The 21588-nt window shown below is 45.0% G+C and overlaps 1 protein-coding gene across 1 annotated transcript in view; it reads right to left on the bottom strand.

The window, feature by feature from the left end:
* DNAH1 (dynein axonemal heavy chain 1) overlaps positions 1–21588 on the bottom strand; it is a 130581-nt gene that overhangs the window by 45081 nt on the left and 63912 nt on the right. Inside the window, exons 35-54 of the mRNA XM_048857658.2 lie at positions 19802–19893; positions 19050–19204; positions 17481–17658; positions 16491–16685; positions 15663–15782; positions 14830–14988; positions 14412–14516; positions 12324–12464; positions 11630–11790; positions 10548–10705; positions 10178–10351; positions 9737–9775; positions 8223–8401; positions 7151–7381; positions 5611–5807; positions 4646–4781; positions 3683–3891; positions 2814–2985; positions 2214–2405; positions 758–868 (exon numbers count right to left, since the gene is read on the bottom strand). Of these exons, the coding sequence (XP_048713615.1) occupies positions 758–868; positions 2214–2405; positions 2814–2985; positions 3683–3891; positions 4646–4781; positions 5611–5807; positions 7151–7381; positions 8223–8401; positions 9737–9775; positions 10178–10351; positions 10548–10705; positions 11630–11790; positions 12324–12464; positions 14412–14516; positions 14830–14988; positions 15663–15782; positions 16491–16685; positions 17481–17658; positions 19050–19204; positions 19802–19893 (3104 nt within the window). The remainder of the gene's footprint in view (positions 1–757; positions 869–2213; positions 2406–2813; positions 2986–3682; positions 3892–4645; positions 4782–5610; positions 5808–7150; positions 7382–8222; positions 8402–9736; positions 9776–10177; positions 10352–10547; positions 10706–11629; positions 11791–12323; positions 12465–14411; positions 14517–14829; positions 14989–15662; positions 15783–16490; positions 16686–17480; positions 17659–19049; positions 19205–19801; positions 19894–21588) is intronic.

Here is a 21588-nt window from a genome sequence, read left to right on the forward strand (position 1 = left end):
AACATGAGCTCCCTCTATGATGCTGTGGTCAAAAGAGTTAATGTGATTCTGGGATGCATAAACAGGGGACTCTCAAGTAGGAGTAGCGAGGTCATTTTACCTCTGTTTTTGGCACTGGTGTGACTGCTGCTGAAATATTGTATCAGTTCTGGTGCCCACAATTCAAGAAGGCTGTTGATAAATTGGAGAGGGATCAGAGAAGAGCCACGAGAAAGATTAAAGCAGGAGTGGCCAACCTGAGCCTGAGGAGGAGCCAGAATTTACCAATGTACATTGCCAAAGGGCCACAGTAATACATCTGCAGCCCCTCACCAACTCACCCCAACCCCGCTCCCAGTGCCCCCTGCCCACCAGCAGCCCCGCCGATCAGTGCCTCCCCCTCCCTCCCTGCACCTCCTGATCAGCTGTTGCGTGGCGTGCAGGAGGCTCGGGGGGGGGGGGGGGAGGGAAGGGGAGGAGCGAGGGCATGGCAGGCTCAGGGGAGGAGGTTGGAAGGGGTGGAGTGGGGGCAGGGCCTGTGGCAGAGCCAGGGGTTGAGCAGTGAGCAGCCCCAGCATATTGGAAAGTTGGCGCCTGTAGCTCCAGCCCCGGAGTCGGTGCCTATTCAAGGAGCCGCATATTAACGTCAATTATACCATGTTATAGGGAGTGGGGAGGGAGAAAGGAGAATAATCTGTTTCTAAAGTGTAAAATACCCCACCTAACTTTTCCTGTGTCCTCTGCACCATTTGCTGGAGGAAAGGCTGTGTCTCTGTACCTTTATTTGTTCCATGGTTGCCAGTGTGTCTTTGGCTGCTTCTGCCAGAAGAGGACGTGCTGATTCTAGCTCTTCCTGCATCTTTGCTACATCTTCTGCTGTTCGCAGTAGCTAGAGGAAGCGAGAGCGATTCAGTCCCTCAGGTACCGTGTTCAGTGAACGCCAAGGTAATACGATGCCATAGCATTTGAGAAGGTGAAGTGAAGGTCAGGAATATTGCCCCCAGGGATGGAATTGGCTGCATGGTGTCTGACAATGAGTGGGTGCTTGCAGAGGGCTCGCGAATGCCCTTTTAAATTAATATAATTGTGAAATAACTTCACAGTATCTGATGGATGGGTCATGTTTTCAGCTCTAGGCACCTAGTGCTGCCTGCAAAATGGGTGCGCTCCTGTTGCACATATTCACATCTGTGTGGAGCTGGGAACATTTGTGTGAGCAACTGTCTGTTGCACAGGTACACAACTTATGTGAAAGGGCCCTTATGAAAATTTGGCAAAACACACCTTGCAAGCAGTATTGCTCTCGGGAGCAGAAGCAATGAACTGAAGCTGTGGTCGGGGGTGTTTCTAGTCCTAATGCTGCTCCTATTTTCAAGCCTACAGGACAAGCGTGTGCTTGTGAAAGCTCAGAATCTGCTCCAGGATTGTATAAAGTTTATACACACAGTGGTAGGGTGGGAGGACACAGGGTTAGATACTAGCTACCCCAAACAGCTGCACAGGGAGTGAATGGGAAAGGAAAGCCCCTTTTACGTTCTTTTGCCCTTTCCACACAGCCAGAATGGATGTGCTTGCACTCCGCACGAGCAAGATAAGGGCACCCACAGTGCTAAACACCCCCAAAGGGGTTACATGGCCAGGGGAGAACACACCAGATGTTAGCAAAGGTTTAGTAGTTGCCACATCTACATACAGTCCTCCCAGCAACAGTGGAGGCTGCTTTCCTCTCTAGGCAGAATGCCTCTGGCAGCTACTGCCCATGTGCTGCACAGCCATGACCCCAGTAATATGGCTCTGGGTTCTCAAAAGGCACATTTGTGGCTCACGGTCATTCAAGTTCTGTTTTCAGTCCAGGTAATTTGGAACAACTCTAAGCCTTAACACATGCGCTTGTATGCATCCTAGATGGGTCACTGGCAGATGGGATTGAACCCAGGGGCCTCTGGATCTAAAAACATGAGCCCCTACTACCCGAGCTGAAGGACAAGCTTAGTGGCTGTAGCAGGCTCATATAACCTCGATGGGGACTAGCCACTTGAGGAGGGGGGAAAAGCCCCACACTATATTAGCATGAGCTAGATGTAGATGTTTTCTCTCATTGCATAACTATGAGTAAGCGGAAGTGCAGCAGCTTGCAGAGTAGGGGATATCGCTGCAGGATCTTTAGCTGTAAACAGTACACCAATTAAATAGATGACAGGAGCCCAAAGCTCCCCTGATTCTGAGGAACCAACCTTGTCCAAGCCGCTCTTCATCCTCTTCTTCGCTGTGTTCAGCTCCTGTTTCTTTTTCCCGATCAGGGCTGTGAAGATGCCAAGGAGCTCCAGGTAACTCTTGGGAGTGACATAATTGTGTCTGGCCAACTCCGCCAGGTACACTTTGCACTTCACTGCTACACTCTGGTGGATCGCTACACACACTTGAATCTACAAGGAGCAGGAAAAGACAACCAATCTATTAGGAGCGTCCTATATAGGGTATATGCACCAGCAAAATTGAAGTAAGTGGCACGAGACTTGGAGAGGAGCACAGAAGTAGCCAAACTACTATTCCCTTACATACAATTGGGCTACAACGAGAGAGAAAGGCTAAGCAGTCCCATCTGAAGGCCAAGATAGCATAGAAGTATAAGAAAAGGAAAGGAGATGACCATCTCAAACTGTAACAAAGTTAGTTCCTAATTTCACTCAGACCACCAGAAAATATTTCTCCATGACAAGGTAAATGAGGACTTTTTACATGCGTCCTGCATCACTTGCGTCTAACAATCATCCAGCACAAATATGTGTTGAATACACAGGACCCCTGCCTTATATTTTAAGGATGTCACTTACCATTCCGTCTATAACTTCAGAGGTGGCTTCAAGGTCTGGGATCTCTTGCAAAAAGGAAGATGCAACACACTGCAGGGCTTCTGCAGGCCACTCATTAAACCAGTCAATAGTACAGCAGTTCACTAGAGAGGGGAACTGTCTCAGCCGTGCACGGAAGACCTCTCCAATAGGGCTAGGCAGCAACGATTGGGTTGAGGGTGAGAGAATGGAGAATGGCACATTATAATAGCTTCCAAAGAGTCGTGAAATACCGACTCTCACTTAACGCATACTATACACCAACAGCATAAGGACGAGGTGAGGCAATTAGTAAGGGAGTATATTATAGGATGAATCGTGAGGGGAGAAAGGAAGGAGGAGTGAGATCACTCTATACAGTGCTCTACGGTTACTACTGACCCCTTGGCAGGAATCGCAATAGTGATAGGTATCTCTTTGGAAGGTTTAAGGTGTGTATTCAGGGATATCCACCTCCTTTGATTGTCAGAGAGCTACTGAAGTACAACAACAGTACAGGAATATTCAGTTTATAAGATGGTATCTGAGAAGTAAAACTGATGTTAAGTCTATCTGGAGCAAGTTATTGTAGCGTTTGTTTCACCAGGCCCCAATCCTGCAATCCTTACCATGGGCGCAGTACCTTACTCCTCAAGTAGCCCCATTGAAATCAATGGATAAAGTACTACTTATGTGAGTAGGTGTGGCGGAACTGAGCCCCAAATGCATTAGTGTGTTATTTAAAGACATTATTACCATGAGCAAATGGGTTAATTGTGCACTAGTTGAGAGGACGCCTTGTGCTTAGTCTAGGCAGCTCTATGGTCCAACATCATTTCACGATTTGACCCACAGGCTAGGAGGGCTCATACCTCATGCAAAGGACCATATGGATATTACTGCGAACTAGTCCTGTGTATGCTGCCATCAGGTTAGCCTTGGTGGGCTGCTGCCCTAGGTCCTGAACGATTGGCTTCATAGTAGTCATGATCTGATCTTGCTCATCTGGGGCATACAGATTGGGGATGTCTCCGGAGTTCAACACATTGTTGATATCCTCCAGGAAAGACTCACTTTTAATCTAGACGGAAAAATAAAAATAGTGGTAATAACAGAGCTGGTTCTCCAGATGTCATATAAATCACAACCCAAAATATCTCAGCTTCCATGATAGGAGATCCCTTGTAAAGCTGACTGGCTTCCAGTGGAGTGTGCTATGATGCTTGGCACGTATCAACATTTACAAAACAATGTTCAACCATTTCCTGAGGACACAGAACCATTTCGCAGAGCTCACAATCCATGGTGAAATTCTGAAATATGACCTTGTTATTATTAAACTATAGTTTAAAGAAATGGGCCAATGTTTTCAAATTTGGATCCCCAAAGTTAGGCACCTAAATCCACATTTAGCTACCTAAACAGAAGTAATCTCATGTTGCTCAGCACCTTTGAATATCAATTCCCAGTATCAATTGAACATATCAATTCTAAATATGGCTAGAAACCTAACTTCAAGCACCCAGGTATGAAAACAGACCCAGCTTTTTAGTTACCCCACAAGTGGAACCCACTGACATCAAAGAGAATTCCACAGCTGCAGAATCAGCCCTGGCATGTATTGAACCCGAGAGTCTCTCTGGAAACAACTATTCCAATTTTCATTTCCTGTGATGACATCAAAGAAGACTGGCGGGATGCTGAAGAAAAGAAGGATATGATTGGCTCAAAGTGAAGTCATCATGTATTTAAAATTCGAGGAGAATTTCCCAGGAACTAGTGCTGAGAGGCATGCCTGTTTTTTCAGCCATTCCACTCTGATAACACTCTGGTACCTGTGAGTCTGTGAATAGAAAGGTAATGGGCAGTCTCTGCAGGCCAGCCTTCAGCATGATCTTCTTGACATCTTCTCGCCACTCTGCCATCCCATAGTTTTTGGAAAGTTCAATCTGGAAACATTCATAATCGGCCCTAGAGGGGAGAGAGACTCAAAGTAAAAATCATGCTCTAAACAGGACTCCGCTTCTTTTATAAGAGACTCCAGACACTCCAGGATTTTTTGTATGTGAAATGAACATATTGCATATGTTTTCTTACACCTCCTCATGATGAGCATGTTGCTATCCTTATGCACATTTCACTAGGAGCATGGTACTGTAGTGCAATCAGAGATAAACGAAAGGGAGGGTTGGAATAAAATCTGCATTTAGCCCGCAAAAGGATTAGTCCATTCTCCTTAGAAATGCCGTATGTATTTTTATAGAGCTGTTCTCTATATTCATCAGTCCCCAGGACCCTTTTCCCCCCCAAGTTTACACCTCTCTGCTATCAAGATACATACCTCCCAGCCCCTGGCTCTGGAGGATGGCTTGGCATTGTTTTCACACCCTGCCAATACCACGCCTTACTAAGGGGTTACTACTTTGTAACTCATGCCATTGCTTTCCTGCTGTCCAGAGCTCCTGCTGGCATGGGAGAGAGACCAGTGTGTGTATCTCATACTGTTGTGCAGAGTACACCACTAGGCCGCTGGTCTGGGCTGGATTAGTCTTGGGTGTTTTCTCATGGGACAGAATGGGAGGTGTTGAGAGCTAGCACTACCATAGCGGCTATGGTATTAATTAACAGACTGTAAAAAGAAAAGGAGGACTTGTGGCACCTTAAAGACTAACAAATTTATTTGAGCATAAGCTTTCGTGAGCTACAGCTCACTTCATCGGATGCATTCATATGAGATTCATAGAAAGGCAGCCCTGGCACATCTGCTCGGTGCTGGCCATACAGAAGTCTTTTTTCTTACATGTGAGATGCCAGCCTGGTGAGAGACTCCCTTCCACTTCCTCCAACACCCAAGAGGAGAGCATTCCCCAGCGCCTGGCGCAGGATCCGGCTGATCCGGCAAATGTGCTGCATAGCATCCATAAAGAGCACCAGCTTCATCTTGGTGGTGTTGATCTGATTGTACTCGTCCATGTACTCCTCTATCACACGCATAAGCTGCAGGCAAACAGAGACAGATAAGAACAGGAACATGGCAAGCGCAGCAGCTTCCCAGAGGCAATCCAAGGGAAAGACCAGCCTCTCATGGCAGAAATCATCCTTGAGAACCACATGTAGGTAGAAATAACGTACACCTGATGTGGTGCTCACTCCAAGAAGGGGCCACCAGCACTACATCTGATCATCTCCTGCTGACTAGGCCACGGAGTGGTCTATTAGGGGCCACGTGGGTCTCATTCTCTGGACTCAAGATGGAAAGAGAGAAATGAACCAGAAAAAGACTCACCTGAATCCACCCCTTCAGAAAAGGGGAAATACTACATTGAGTTTAACCTCCCTAGCCAAAATGTCTCAGCCACATGATTATTTAAACAGTATCTTGTGCCAATTCCATCAGGGTCTTCTTCAACAGTGTTGCCCAGAGGTTAATGCAATGGACCAGGGGTTAATATTTTATGGGTTCTACTCTCAGTTCTGCCATCAATTCACAGTGGGAACTTGGGCAAGTAACTTAATCTCTTGGGCCCGGATTGAAATCAATGGAAATTAGAAGTCTAAATGCTTTTGTGGAAATTAGAAGTCTAAATGCTTAATCTCACTGTGTGTTTTGTCCATCCATAAAATGGGCATGGGTACATTTACCTACCAGAGAGGATGTTGTGAGGCTGAATTAATGAATGAATGTACTTCATTTAGCAATCATGAGATGAGAGGTGATGATATTATTATTTGTTTCTGGTAGCAAGTGCAAACTATATTGCTCATCATTAAAATCTTTATAATTTTACCTTTTGCTTATTAACATTACCACAGTAGTACTACTCTCCCCCCAGTAGGGAATCCTGCAGTAATGATAGTTACTTGTAAAGGTCAATTGTAAAGATCTTACTGGCTAGCATTGTCCTATTGAACATAAAGCTGGTATTCCTCCTAGTCTAGTTCTGAGTGTTGCACTCAGGTTAGGAGGGTTGGCACAGAAGGTTGCCTGCTGCTCTTTGCAGGATCATTATTACCTGCCCAAACACCAGAAGAAGTAGGGGAATTCAGAAAGACATCACTTCCTAGTTCAATTCCATTTCAGGTCCTCATATTGTGTTCATCATACATTTAGAGCCTAGTCTGACCTGGTAGAGCCTTACATAGTTGGCACTGGGTATGGGATCATATCCTAACCCCCTCAGCACAGCCTGGCAATGTTAACACTGGGTAGGTGACACATTCCAAACATTCAGCTAGAAAAGATCCATAGTTTGTATCAGCTATGCCTTCTTAGTGTTGAATAGGACTGAATACAAGTAAAAGAAAATCATAAAAATAGGGAGAAATCAAAAGCATCCTACCTTTTCCTGGTCATCAATTAGTTCATATATTTTGACATCAGCACCAGGCATCATGAAATCCCCAAAGAGAACTGGCTGGTAGGGGATAACCTCCTCAAAGGTGGTGTCCCACTCTGCCATCATGCTTTTCATCAGATCATCAAACCAGATGCGGTCCTCATCATTAACCAGGCGGTCACGGAACACGCGGCAACTCTCATGATACCAGAGCCTGAGCAGGTGCAGTTTGTCCTGGCAGAGAATCTCAGTGAGATATGTCCATTAGGCTACGAGTCCCTCCTGCAGGATTGCTAGGTTACCTCCAGAACATGTGGTCATTTTCTAACTCTCAGTTAGAAAAGGAAGAATTTGGAAGGACGCCACTAAGCCCCTTTCTGAGCAGCATTCCATGCTAAAGCAGGTGCTCTACAGAGGGGTTAATTAACACTGCAATAAATATCTGTGCTATTCTTTCCCATGCCGGGGTAATTTTAAAATCCACATTGTTAGAGTTCAATCCATCATCTCGTATTAGATTTTAATTCTTCCTTCATTACTATTTTCACAAGGTCTGAGAGAAAGACCCTTTATGATAATCTAACCTGCCTTGCAGAATACAGGCCAAAGAACTTCTGCCAGCAATTCCTGTAATAAATCCATATCTTGCTACAGCATATTCTTTAGAAGGACATCCACTCTTGATTTAAAGACTCCAAGTGGTGGAGAACCCACCACATCCCTAGGTAAACTGTCTTCCCCCCGCCCCCAGGGAAACTGACCCAAGACAGCATCCTGGGTGTTGGAACTCCTCCAGCAGCATCCATTCCAGGTTACAGGTGATTTCATATTTATAATTGTGCAAAAAGACACAACAAATCGGGTATTTCTGTGCATTTATTACATGCTGGGTAGTGTCAAAATGCACAAGTCTGAATAACCTGGGAAGTGCAACAAGCCCCTGCTAATAATGCAAGGCCTCGGGCAGCTTCTTGCCTTTTCTATGTCTATTTTGAACCTTGACCTGCGTACAGTGAGATCTGAAATTCCCCAGGCAGTACAGAATGATGGGAGATAAAATGGTGGGAGGACTCACCTCGATTTTGCAGGCTTCAGCCATGAGCATCCCCTGGAAAACTTTGGAGAGGTCCCTCAGATTAAAGGTATAGTGCGACTTTGCTGGGGTAGGCAACAGTTGGGACGTGATGGTTGAATACACACGAATGGTGGCATCGACAAGGGGCTCATTCAAGTGCTCGACTCCGGGGGCTCCCGCTGCAGGAACAGAAGGCAGCGGCATTTTTGAGGTGTGAAGGACTGACAGAATTCAAGCACAATAGACAGGCAGACTGACACTGATGCCACCATTGCTATTGTTCAGTAACACTCATTGTGGACCTTGCCTGAGGACCTGGCCATCTCCTCAGCTTGCCATTCTTGTTGAATCTGCAGCCAACGGGCACAGTGTTGATCAATGCTCAAGGGGAGACTCTCCACCCGTCATAGCCAGACTTTGTCCAACTAGTCCACACACGTGAGCTCAGTAATGAAGTATCAATCCTGTCCTACCAAGGGGGCAACCTTGAGCTGCTAAGCAGCAGCTGCAGTACAAGGGTCAAGCTCAGAAGCATCAGTAGAGACTGAACATGTACAAAAAAGTATCTTATGTGTGGGGACAGATTAAAGAAAAGAGAGTAGGAAGCAGTGGAGGATGTCACTAATAAGGGAATGGGGGGGGGGGCCTAACGAGCACTATGTCATCTTGGGTTTCTGGGATACATTTGTCATACATCAAACTCAATTAGCTTGGGGTCCTCAAGGAAAGATTTTCCTTGATGGTGGTGAATGGCAGGATTAAAAGCATGCCAGTTACCAAAAAATTTTTTATCCTAATCCAATTTCTTATTAAAAAAATACCTTTGTAACACCCCTGTCACACCCTATAATCATGCCCACTTTTTACGATGCCCACTGAGATCCCACCCACATGGCCAAATTCACTGCTTGTACCTTTGACCCAAACCCACAGACCTTGCTACAGTCCCAAGTTCATACCTAGGAGCCAACATATCCTGTCGTTGCTTAGAATCTCTGCATGGGTGCCCGGAAATCTCTGCTTTGACCCTTGGTTACAGCTTGATGTTCTATTCCTTTCCAGTGTTTACACTCAGATGCTCAGCTCTGTGGATGTGACCTCAAATTCACACCTTGGTCCCAAACCACCCAGCTCAGGCCCATGGATGGGAATAAAAATCAACCAGAAACTGACAAATGATGATGAGTCTATGACACAAAATGAAATCAATTCTAAGAGACCTGTTTTATTCTGAAAATCATTTCTCTGGGTGGCTACAGCACCTTTGCAGACTCCAATACTCACTGCTCAGCTGTTCATAGACTACAGCTGCTGGAGAATAAAAGAAACCCTTGCTTCTTCCACAAAGTCTGAAGCCAGCAGAGATCATGCAACACATCTTGCCCAGTCATCTGGGCAAACGTCACAGTCTACTGCAGGATACAGGTCACTCACAGTTTTAGAATCCTTCTGAGCACTCTGTGAGCCCTGTCCTGTTCACAATGTATGGTTTGTGTTCTGCCACTCTTACTTACGGACTGGATCTCTGAAACTTCTTTCTCCAAGGAGTCCAGCTAGAAAATCAAGGAAGAAAAACAAAGATTGTTTTCTATTGGCAGAGATAAATAATATCCACAGCACTCTGTCCACCACAGAGAAAATCCTTTTTAAGAGGACTAGGCTATGTCAGATTTTACGTACAATTTTCAGGGCCAGATTCGCTATGGTTGTAAATTGGCACATCTCCACCAAACATGATGAAAATGTGCCAATTTACCCCAGCAGGGAATTTGGCCCTGTGACTGAAGTGCTCCCCCATTGCTCAGAGTCAAATGATAGTTTCTCAGAAACACTTTCCATTCCAGATTCCAGCATTTCTTTATCCCCTCATTAGCTTAATTCTTAACCAACTGGGGATGTAGATGGGCAGAGACTTGTGAAGTGAAGAGGAAAAGCCTTGTGTCCTCAGAACTTACCCATCCAGCTGCCAAGAATGGTGGAGAAGATTGTCTTCTTGCTGCTGTCCTCCATCTCCGTAAAGGAAAGATAGTTGAAATGGCGAGTGAGGCGTGGCGTGATGGCATTCCTTCCTCCACCTGGGGGCCCCATGGCACCGATGAAATTAATATCCACCAGGCTCTTAAATGTACCTGGGAAATAGTCCAGAGGAGAGTAATGGCATAGCTGCATGCCAAGCCTAAACCAGAAATGTTTTCTATGAATCCTAGTCTCACTCGCTAGCTATGTATAAACACTGGAGGCTGGGTACCTCTGCATTAGCCTAGTTAGCCAGCATGCCAACCCTAGAGAATGTAAATAGTGTTAGGCAAAGAACCTGGATCATACCAATCTGTTTCCTGTCGTACCAGCCCCGGTGGTCCATCCACTGCCGAAGCAGCTCAATTGGGGGCTGAGCACCATAGGTCTCCAGTGCTGGCATATTTAGGTCATCAATGAAAAATATGAAGTACTTGCCAAGAGGAGGACCGAACACCCCCTTTCTCCTGCAAGGATGGAGAAAGTATGTGAGAATGGAGATGGCTGAAGGGAGCACAGCCCAACGCTTCCATCACCAAAGCACTCCTGACATAACCCAGTCCAAAGGACCCACTGAATAAGCTGTCTGTGGAGTCACCCCCCTTCTCTGGATCTGCATTCCACCCCCCCTCCATCTCCCGAAAAGGCACAACACAGTGTTCAGATGAAGTCCTCTGGTTACTTCAGAAGTCTGTCTCAAGTTACACCTGTGCAACCCCAATGAAGCCCGTACAGTTGCAGTGGTGTAAGATCGACCAGAATTTGGTCCCATCAGTCTATTTGCCCCCCTTGATGGAATGCACGCGTGACCCATTAATGATGAGGAGAGTCACCTGCATGTCTCAAGTAGCAAAATATACCCCTAAATGTTATATTTTCAGTCAGGAGAACTTGAAGTGAATCAGAGAGAATATCTTATATGGGCTTCACACAATCGATCACTGGATGCATCAAACCAGATTGTGACTGGTGAAGGGTAAAGCAAGCCTCTTTGGGGTTAAGAATTAATGCTGCTAGCCCATGCTGGATGATTCTTGGCATGCAATGGCTAACGTTTCCTCCCCTCACCAGTTTCCTTGAAGATCCAGTATCCGGATTTCAGGAATGATCGCTGCAAGTTAGGCCAAATTGTGTAGCATTTAAGGGATAACAAGGAACGATGCAACATCAACAGACTCACACCACTGACTGCCTTTTATTGGCCATTGCATCCAATGTTTCTAGCCCTCCCTGATCCAGAGTTAGGATTGGAGTGCCTTTTATTTCCCTCCGCCACAGTTACATTTGGACTGTGTCCTTTCAGTGCTCAGGATGAAACTGAAGGGCAAAGGTATTAACAGAGAGGTATATCAACGACAGGAGTGCTGCCTTCGCTAGCATAAGAGTTTTGCCTTTTATCCAGTTTGCTGTCAATGAGGTCCTGGGTTTGGTTGGCTGAGGTGCGAGCAGAAAATGTTAGGAAGTGAGTGATGTATTCTAGAGGCAAGTTCTTCAAAAGCTTGTCTGAAATAGTGAGAGTCTTCCCAGTGCCAGTCGGACCAACACAGAGAACCTGCAGTGAGAAAAAGGAAATGCAATCATCATTGCAGTGTAAACCCGGGCAGATGGAATAATCATTTGCCAACTGGTTTGCTTTCACTGTCTCAGCTGGGACGACACAGACTCCTACCAAAACCAGTCAAGGACAAAAAGTTTACTCTCTTAGTTAGGGAGGCAGATCAGGATAACAAATCTCTCTCACAATGAAAAGAACCAAACTGGAAAAGTAGGGGAGGGAGCCCTGGAGAGCAGGGAAATCTTGGTGGTGATTGGTCGACCTGTTAGAGCAAGTGAGGCTGAACCCAGCATCTGCACTGCCTCGGTCTATCTATGTAAAGTTGGCACCCGCTCAGTTGCTGAGGGAAAGGAATAATGATGCTTGTAAGCCAGGTACCACGTCCAACTACAGGAATGAATGTCTGCAGCAGGGGGAGAATCTAACTATATTAGGTATTTCTAAGGCACCTATCACCATATAGAAAATGGGACCACAGCCAAAGAGACAAAGGTTAAATCCAAAAGCAGAGGCAAGGTCAAGACACGTACTGGTTTTCGATTGGTGAGCAGCATTTCCAGCAGATGGGCCATCTGGACAGTATTCATTGTGGGGATTATAATGTCACAGAAGCTTGTGTCAGGGACTATGGTGAACTGTGCAGCGGAATCTATCCAATTCACCCAGCCCACCTGAAAGACAGAGTTGTTACTGGAAGAAGCAACTACCTATAAAATGGTGATAATAAGAGTCAGCACTTATACTGTGCTTTTCCTCTTCAAAGCTCTTTGCATAGATTAGGAATGGATTTTTTAGGTGTCCTGATTCCCAGTCCCTTGCTCTCCTCTCTACAAAACCTCCCTATATATTATTGTCCCCCAAAGCAGCTGACACTTTTACTATGGACTAAGGGCAGCCTGAGGGTTAGTGATTGTTGCCCCCAAAGTAACTCGCTCTTTAATTCTTTCCGATCACTTGGTTCAAATGTTGACAGAACATTTGAGATAGCTGCAAGAACAGACAGTACCATTAGACAGAGAACTAAACCATAAGGGGGAAATAGATCTGACTGAAAAGGAGGAAGACTGTTTCTTTGGAAACCTTTCTTTATGTTTGTTGCAGTCTCCATTCCTGTGTTCACCTGAAACGTATGGGGCAGGGAGGCTGTATGTGTGCATGAAATGAATTACCATCCCACTTAAAAAAAGTCAGAGGCCAAAACCTACTAGCTCAAGGCCAGTCCAAAGATTAGGGAATGGGTCCACCAGTGAGGCTCAGAGAATCCTCTTCCAGATTCCATTTCTGAGGTGCAAATAGCTCCAATGCTGCCTCTGCCACTGCTCAGAGAACCAGAGAAATGCAGGGCTGGAAGGGACCTCAAGAAGTAATCAAGTCCAGCCCCCTGCACTGTGGCAGAACTAAGTCAACCTTGACCATCCCAGACAGGTGTTTGTCCAACTTGTTTTTAAAAGCTTCCAATCATGGAGACTCCATGACCTCCCTTTGGAAGCCTATTCCAGAGCCTACCTACCCTTATAGTTCGAAAGTTTTTCCAAATAGCTAACCTAACTCCCCTTGCTGCGAATTAAGTCCATTACTTCTTGTCCTATCTTCAGTGGACATGGAGGAAAAATTGATCACCATCCTCAACATAATGGAAGACTAATATCAGGTCTCAGTCTTCTTTTTCAAGACTAAACATGCCCAGTTTTTTTAACCTTTCCTCATAGGTTCGGTTTTCTAAACCTTTTGTTGCTCTCCTCTGGACTCTCTCCAATTTGTCCACATCCTTTCTAGATTGCAGTGCCCAGAATTGGACATAGTACTCCAGCTGGGGCCTCAGCAGTGCCGATTAGAGCAGGACAGTTACCTCCTGTGTCTTACATACAACACTCCTGTTAACAAACCCCAAAATAATATTAGCCTTTTTTACAGCTGCATCACACTGAGGACTTATACTCAGTTTGCTCATGGCTATCCCAAGCACCAGCACCATGAAATTGACATGAATTTTCTCATTTTTACTTCTCTTTCCCTCTTTCCCTTCCAGCCTTCTGAATAACAGCAGTGAAATTGACCAGACTTTGGACATTTCCCAACCAGGGGAAAGCCCTGAGCAATGGCAGAGGTACTGGAACTGTCTGCAGACTTGCATTTGGAAGATCTGCTTCACAATCACAAGGGTAAGAAACCTGTTTTAAAGCACAATGTTCAGTTTCTCCTTAGGCCTGGTTTACACTGCGGGGGCGGGGAGGGGGGAATCATCTTAGTTATGCAACTTCAGCTATGTGAATAATGTAGCTGAAGTTGCTCCCCTGTCAACTCTGCCTGCGCCTCTCACGGCGGTGGAGTACAGGAGTCGACAGAAGAGCACTCGGGGCTTGATTTATCGCATCTAGACTAGACATAATAAATCAACCCCCGCTGGATCGATTGCTGCCCGCCGATTCGGTGGGTAGTATAGACATACCCTTAGACATCTCCACCCAGTATGGCAAGGCTCCTGCTCGATCTTGGTGAATAGATTTTACTGTGTGTGCAGTACCTTAGCCTTAGCTGCTGGTTCCTCCCTTCTATTCTTTAGTTTGATGAATTGCTCGGCTTTTAATACACAAGTTCGAGATGGGTAGAGTCTTTACCTCCTTGACAACATCTTCATCTACATCTTCCTCAGGATTGCTGAGCCCAGCATCATCCAGTTTATAATCATAAACCAGCCCCTCCTCTGGGAAAAGTAACTGGATCTGTGGGAAATAAAGCAGAGCATGAATGTCACACCTGGCTCTGCTCCAGATCAATTGACCAACAGGAACCAGGCTAATGTGGAGAACATTGCTTTTCAGCAATGAAATTCTGTCCAGTCCATATGGCTTATCTCTGTCCTCTTTCCTAGAGGTTTTGATGCAGATGTTCTGATGAAGCTTGAAGTTTCCCCCCTGTAGATAATACCCCAGGAGGAACCCTTGCACAAATCTTCTGGAGATTCAGGGAGCTCTGTTACCCGTGTTACCAGGTGCTACCATCATGAGCTAATATTACCTAATAACAACCACTTACCTGTTCACTTGCCATCTTCTCTCTCAACCACAAGCTGAAGGCCACACGGCTTTGGGCATCTCCAGTTGCACCCACACTCCAGATCAAGGAGAACATAAACCAGGGTTCAATCAGTTCCCCAAGTCGGTCAGTCTTCTCACGGGGAAGCTTCCTAATTCCCTGATCATCCAATAAGCAGAGTAAATTTAATGCTCACACACGCAGTTCAGTTGGACTGGGGTTAAATATGGACACCTCACTGAAAATCTTGACACCTCCATTTAGTTTATTTACTGCTTTTCTGAATGATTCTTAGATGAGTCCATTAATTACAGACTGTGAGCCAAATTCTGCTCTCAGTTACATTCATGTAAATCTGTCACTGAGAGCAGAATTTGGCCTGTGGATTTTAATGCTAGAATTTCCTGTCTCCTTCAATATCAATACAAAGAAACTACCATCCCAGGTGTATTCCTAAATATAAATGTGCAACCTATTTCATCCAGCACTAAATTGTGGAGCTACTGTTGTAGTTAGCAGATTATCCTCTTGCTTTATAGTATAATCCTCTATTGTGTACAGAGCTAGAGTCATCCTTCCCTGGTGTATTGCACATAATCCTCAATATAACCATGCATTCAGCATGAGTCGGGGCAATGCTATATGTAGATGAGCTTCAGAGTAACTGACCAAGCTCCCTCCAGCACTATGCACAGAACACATTGTTTCCCTGTAACTTCCATCCTGTAATGTGCACCAGTTGGTAGCTCTGGTGTTCCTCCTGCACTCTGCAGTTTAACCCTCTAGTGCTATGAGCAGCAAGAGCAACAAACAGATTATACAAAAATTCCTACCTCAATGGGAATGAAAGGTTCAAAGAAGCACTCCAGTAGTTTGAGAAGGCTCATCGTCAGGTTACTGTTTGTTGAGGCAATTATCTCTTTCACTGATCCCCGGACAAAGCTGATGGACTCCTGCAAGTATCAGGCAGACACAGCTCAGCTCCTGGGCAATCTTCCTTTCAAGAGTTTATTTACCTCCTAGGGCTCAGTTTCCCCTTTTCTCACTGCATGTTCCATTTATCAGGGAGGTCACAGCTGAAAATTCTGCTATTTCAAGCTGTGCCCCAAATACCGATCACTTCAGCCAAAGAATGGAGGCCGAGAAAAGAGTCTGAGTAAACCCTTTCCGTTTAATACTGAATAGATTATAATACAGTAACAGTCCTGCTCTTTTTGCCGTCATTGCTGATAAATAGCTTTTAAGATATTTCTGACATTACTCTGTTGTTCTCCATCAAAATGATGGAAATAGCAAGGCTCAGTTTTACAATTCAGAGCTATGTCCCTCCATGGAATAACTCCATAGAAGGAAACAGAGTTACCGCAGGAAAGAAGTTGGTGTGCTGATTATCAAAAAACCACACAATCCTTCGGACCAGTATGAAGAAGTCACATCTATATGGATTAGTGAGTACATAAGCTATTAAGACCAGCAGATTCACTCTGGGTACTGGTAGCATTTAATCATTTAGGCATTTAATTTCAGATGCGGCTAAAATCTTAGCTCTTTAGAAGGACTGACTACTCTCAAACTAACCCAACAGGTTCTGAGCCACTGGCATCCCAAAGCCAGGTCTGTCAGATAGACTGGAAGAGATCTGGAACATGACAAGAGCTCACCTCTAGAAATCTGCTGAAGAGGGATGTTAACTGCTCTGAGAAAGGCTTCATGATGTCTGGAATTTTCCTCAGCCAGCACTCAGTGAAGGGCTTGAGCCCCAAGAGGCTGGGCTCCAGGTAAACCATGCCACACCGGGAGACTGTGGCGGGGGAGGCAACAGCCAGGTCCTGTACTTCAAACATCATGGTCATCATCTGAAAACCGTGGATGGACAACAAGGATCTGTCAGCATAGCTCAACCTTAGGAAAGACAGGATCCTAGGATCTGTCAGCATGGCTCAGCGAAAGACAGGATCCTAGGATCTGTCAGCATGGCTCAGCCTTAGGAAAGACAGGATCCTAGGATCTGTCAGCATGGCTCAGCCTTAGGAAAGACAGGATCCTAGGATCTGTCAGCATGGCTCAGCCTTAGGAAAGACAGGATCCTAGGATCTGTCAGCATGGCTCAGCGATAAGGTCACCTATTTGGCTCAAAGGAGTCGGTTCTAATAATGCAGTTCTCTGCCACTGGTGTTGGGAGGGAAGCAGGTAATGCCGCAGGGGAGAAAAGCGAATGCTGGGGCTTCCTGGGATTTCCACCTCAGTGGACTCAGACTCAAGCTGGGATGGTCAAAGAAGCAAAAGAAGTTAGAGTTCCCAATGCCCCTTGAATGTCAGTAGCATTTGGCCTAACTCTCCTTTGAAAATCTGAAGCTCAGTGCCTGCCTGCACAGGCATGGCATATACACTGCAGTCAAACAGAAAGAACCAAATGTAGCTTGTCAGCTCTTTAGAGCAGAGACCGCCTTGTTGTTCTCTGTCTGTACTGCAACAAGCACACTGGGGTCTCTTAGCTATACAGATGGTAATCTCTGCAGGAATCCGTCCTGCACATAACGTTAACTGGAAATGCAAAGGCCATTCTGTTCCATGTTCGAGCGAGTGAACAGAGGAGAGAACAGTTAGAGAGGACAGAGAAACAGGACAGCAAGAGAAGAGAGGTTAGTCACCTCTGTTAGCTTAATGATTTCTCCAGAGCTAAGACACAGCTTCTTATTATCATCTAGCACGGTGTTCATATTCTCGATCCAGACTGCATCGACTGGCCCATCAAACACATACCATTTCTTATTCGTATCACTGGCGATCGCTCCCACCCGAATGAGTGTTGAAAGAATCCCATCCGTCCTGTAACATGGGAGGAAAGAGGCAAGAGAAGCTGTAACAGTTGCTTTCTCTATATCTATCTCCAAGTGAAATTCTGACCCCGTTGAAATCAATGGCAAAATTTCCACCAATTTCCCTGGAGCCGGGATTTCACTCTGGGTTCATATACTGTGTATCTGAGTGCCTCACGAGTTTATTAAAGTGAGCAGATAAAGATGTCTCTCTCTCGCTCTCTCTCCTTCCCCAGTAAATCTCTAGAATCTGCACAGCCTTTTAGCATAACCTCTTTAGGAATGATGTGGCTGAATCCACCCCACTTTGTGAGTGAAGACCCTGATTCCTGTTGCTTCTATGTACATAGCACAACATTGACACTAACAATGCAGCCATACAGTGCCAGTGGTGCTGCTGGTGATGGGTGGGATAGTGGAGGAGAGAGTGATGGATGTTGATGTCTGGGATTTAATCTGTATGTGAATGTCTACAGTGAAATTGCTGCTCAGACCCTCAATTGCACTCCCATTATTAAATAATTATTGTTATTTATATAGCACCACAGATGTTCATGGCCCTTGTTACCGAGTGCAAAAGAAAACAGACTCGTCTGAAGCCCAGCTGATTAAAAGAGATGGATTTATGTCTCTAAATGTGTTTTATATGGAGACTGTATTTTTTGTCACACTGATATGTCTATGTGCTGCCCTTGGGCAGGAACCACATAGTAAATAAGCTGTCAAGCTTAACTCGAATTTACTATAGAAATATCCTTCAATAAAGATTCATTGGAGCCCAGAGCTAGTGAGCTTCAGGGTACAGTATGAGAAATTTATTTTGCTTTCGCTTTTCTCAGAGGTTTTTTTTTGGTTTTCATAGTTTTCTGGAATATATGTTCTTTAACTTTGTTCCAAAGCATCTGGCTGGTATGACAGGAAGCATTAGAATAATGCAAGTGGATCTTACATTATAGCATGTGGATCTCCATCAATCCACCAAGCCTTTCTGAGCCAGCTTCAGAGAGGAACATTTAGAAACCTCGCCAGTGGTAAATGGGCTGTCCAGAAGGGTAGATGACCCATCAGAGAGTCTCTCAATAAGGGGTCTACATAATGGGGATGGAGAACTACTGAAATAATAAGTATGGGGGAGCTATTCAAGCACAAAGATAGGCTCCTAATTCCCAATGGCAGGCAATGAGAGTTGGGAACCCAACTCCTCTTTGACTATCTTCCCTTAGTTACAGAAGGCCATCAGCACAAGCCAGATTTACATGGCACAGAAGGCATTCTTCACTTGTGCCTCTAAAGCAAGTAAAGCTCTTTAATGTACTGTATTCTAGAGAGTTCATAGACCTAGAAGGACAACAAGAAGCCCTAGATCAGATGAGAAGGAGGATGGTGGATTTTGTCCTTTACCATTCATGCGTTAGCAAGTCAAACTCTCCATAAAGCTGGCCCATAGTGATGGATTTCGGATTCAGTACAAAGTAATTGACTGCTTCATAGTTCCCACCACTGACCGAAGGCTGACCTTTCAGAGAGGTCATTGCAGCTGCCAGAACTTTGTAACACTGCAGAGACAGAAGGGAAGGGAATTAAACATGGCTTCTATGACAGCAATCAGAGGGGAAGTAAACTCACAGGGACATGATTCAGAAGATAGTGAGGAAGGAGGAAATGTAATGAAGGACTTTGCGCAAGTGTCTGGAAGTAGCCTGGGAAATGGATCTGTAAGAAAGAGGCTGATCACAGAAAAGAAGGGAAAGAACTTAAATCACCAATACTAGTGGTTGGTGAAATATCTGAAGATCCAACATCATAGTCGTTGAAGCTGGCCAGCCTCAAAGCCATCCTCAAACTTCTGCATGGCACTCTGAAGTTTAGGACACAGCGAGTAAGCCTCAGAGACTGATCCCAAAGCCCAGAAGAGCAGGTTGCTAATATACTTCACCACAGCTACAAATCCAAATTTTCATCTATATTTCAAGTCAGAACAAAAACCTCTCACTCCTATAGCTCCTATGCACAGAGAGGCTGAAAATGCTACAGCATTAGTGTTTTGTGCAAGATTTAACACTCTTCTATGATTCCCCATTCCACTCCCATCTAGCTATTCATATACATGCAATGGCTGACTGTACCCAATGCAGCATCTCAATCACCTTTACCTTTGTTTTCCCCGAGCCTGCTGGCCCAACCAGCATGAGGCCGTGGCGCACCACAGTGGTTTCATACAGCTGGATGCACTTTGTCACAAAACCTGAGAAGGAACAAGATTCTGAATGTGGATCTTGTAATCTGTTTCACTTGGCAGAAAATCCGAGGGCTGCATGCTCCAACTGGCAGACCATATCTCATAAGCCAGTGTGGTTTTATTGGCCTGTAATGACTCTGGCTCCAATCCAGCAAAGCACTTGCTACATGCTGAACTTTAAGCAAAAAGCAGTCCCACTGAAGACAATGAGACTAGTCCTATCCTTAAAGTTAAGCCGGTGCCACAAAGTTAAGTAGGATCGGGGCCCCATAGGTAGCGATGGCATATCACTGGTTCTTTTGGCCAAACAGTCATTGGCCATAATCATTAGAGCAGTGATACTCAGACCTCAGTGGTTCAGGAGCCAAATTAGCAATGAACATTGCCCAAAAGAGCCACCAGAGTGTGAATTCAGTGTTTCATTTACTATTTTATCTATTTATCTATCTATACATATACACACATAATGTGTCCGCACATATATATTATTCTGACAGCAAAATGACTGACCAAGTATCAGAGTAGCAGCCGTGTTAGTCTGTATTCGCAAAAAGAAAAGGAGTACTTGTGGCACCTTAGAGACTAACCCATTTATTTGAGCATAAGCTTTCGTGAGCTACAGCTCACTTCATCAGATGCATAAAGTGGAAAATACAGTGAGGAGATTTATATACACACAGACCATGCAAAAATGGATGTTTACCATACACACTGTAAGGAGAGTGATCACTTAAGATGAGCTATTACCAGCAGGAGAGTGGGGTTGGGGGGAGAGAAAACCTTTTGAAGTGATAGCCTCCCAACCTGAACCAAATACTCACCAGCAACCACACATCACACAACAGAACCACTAACCCAGGAACCTATCCTTGCAACAAAGCCCGTTGCCAACTGTGCCCACATATCTATTCAGGGGACACCATCATAGGGCCTAATCAAATCAGCCACACTATCAGAGGCTTGTTCACCTGCACATCTACCAATGTGATATATTCCATCATGTGCCAGCAATGCCCTTCTGCCATGTACATTGGTCAAACTGGACAGTCTCTACGTAAAAGAATAAATGGACACAAATCAGATGTCAAGAATTATAACATTCATAAACCAGTCGGAGAACACTTCAAGCTCTCTGGTCACTCGATTTCTGATCTAAAAGTGACTATTCTTCAACAAAAAAACTTCGAAAACAGACTCCAACGCTAAATTGGAATTAATTTGCAAATTGGATACAATTAACTTAGGCCTGAATAGAGACTGGGAGTGGTTGAGTCATTATACAAAGTAAAACTATTTCCCCTTGTTTATTCCTCCCCCCCACACTGTTCCTCAGACGTTCTTGTTAACTCCTGGAAATGTGCTGGAAATGGCCCACCTTGATTATCACTTCAAAAGGTTTTCTCTCCCCCACCCCACTCTCCTGCTGGTAATAGCTCATCTTAAGTGATCACTCTCCTTACAATGTGTATAGTAAACATCCATTTTTGCATGATCTGTGTGTATATAAATCTCCTCACTGTATTTTCCACTTTATGCATCCGATGAAGTGAGCTGTAGCTCACGAAAGCTTATGCTCAAATAAATTGGTTAGTCTCTAAGGTGCCACAAGTACTCCTTTTCTTTTGACCACGTATTATTATTTTATCAACTACAATTGGTTCATAACATAGCAAAAGCCTCCTGATTGCTTTAGCTTGGTTA

The sequence above is a fragment of the Caretta caretta genome, chromosome 7 (assembly GCF_965140235.1).
Source record: "Caretta caretta isolate rCarCar2 chromosome 7, rCarCar1.hap1, whole genome shotgun sequence".
Taxonomy (NCBI): Eukaryota; Metazoa; Chordata; order Testudines; family Cheloniidae; genus Caretta; species Caretta caretta.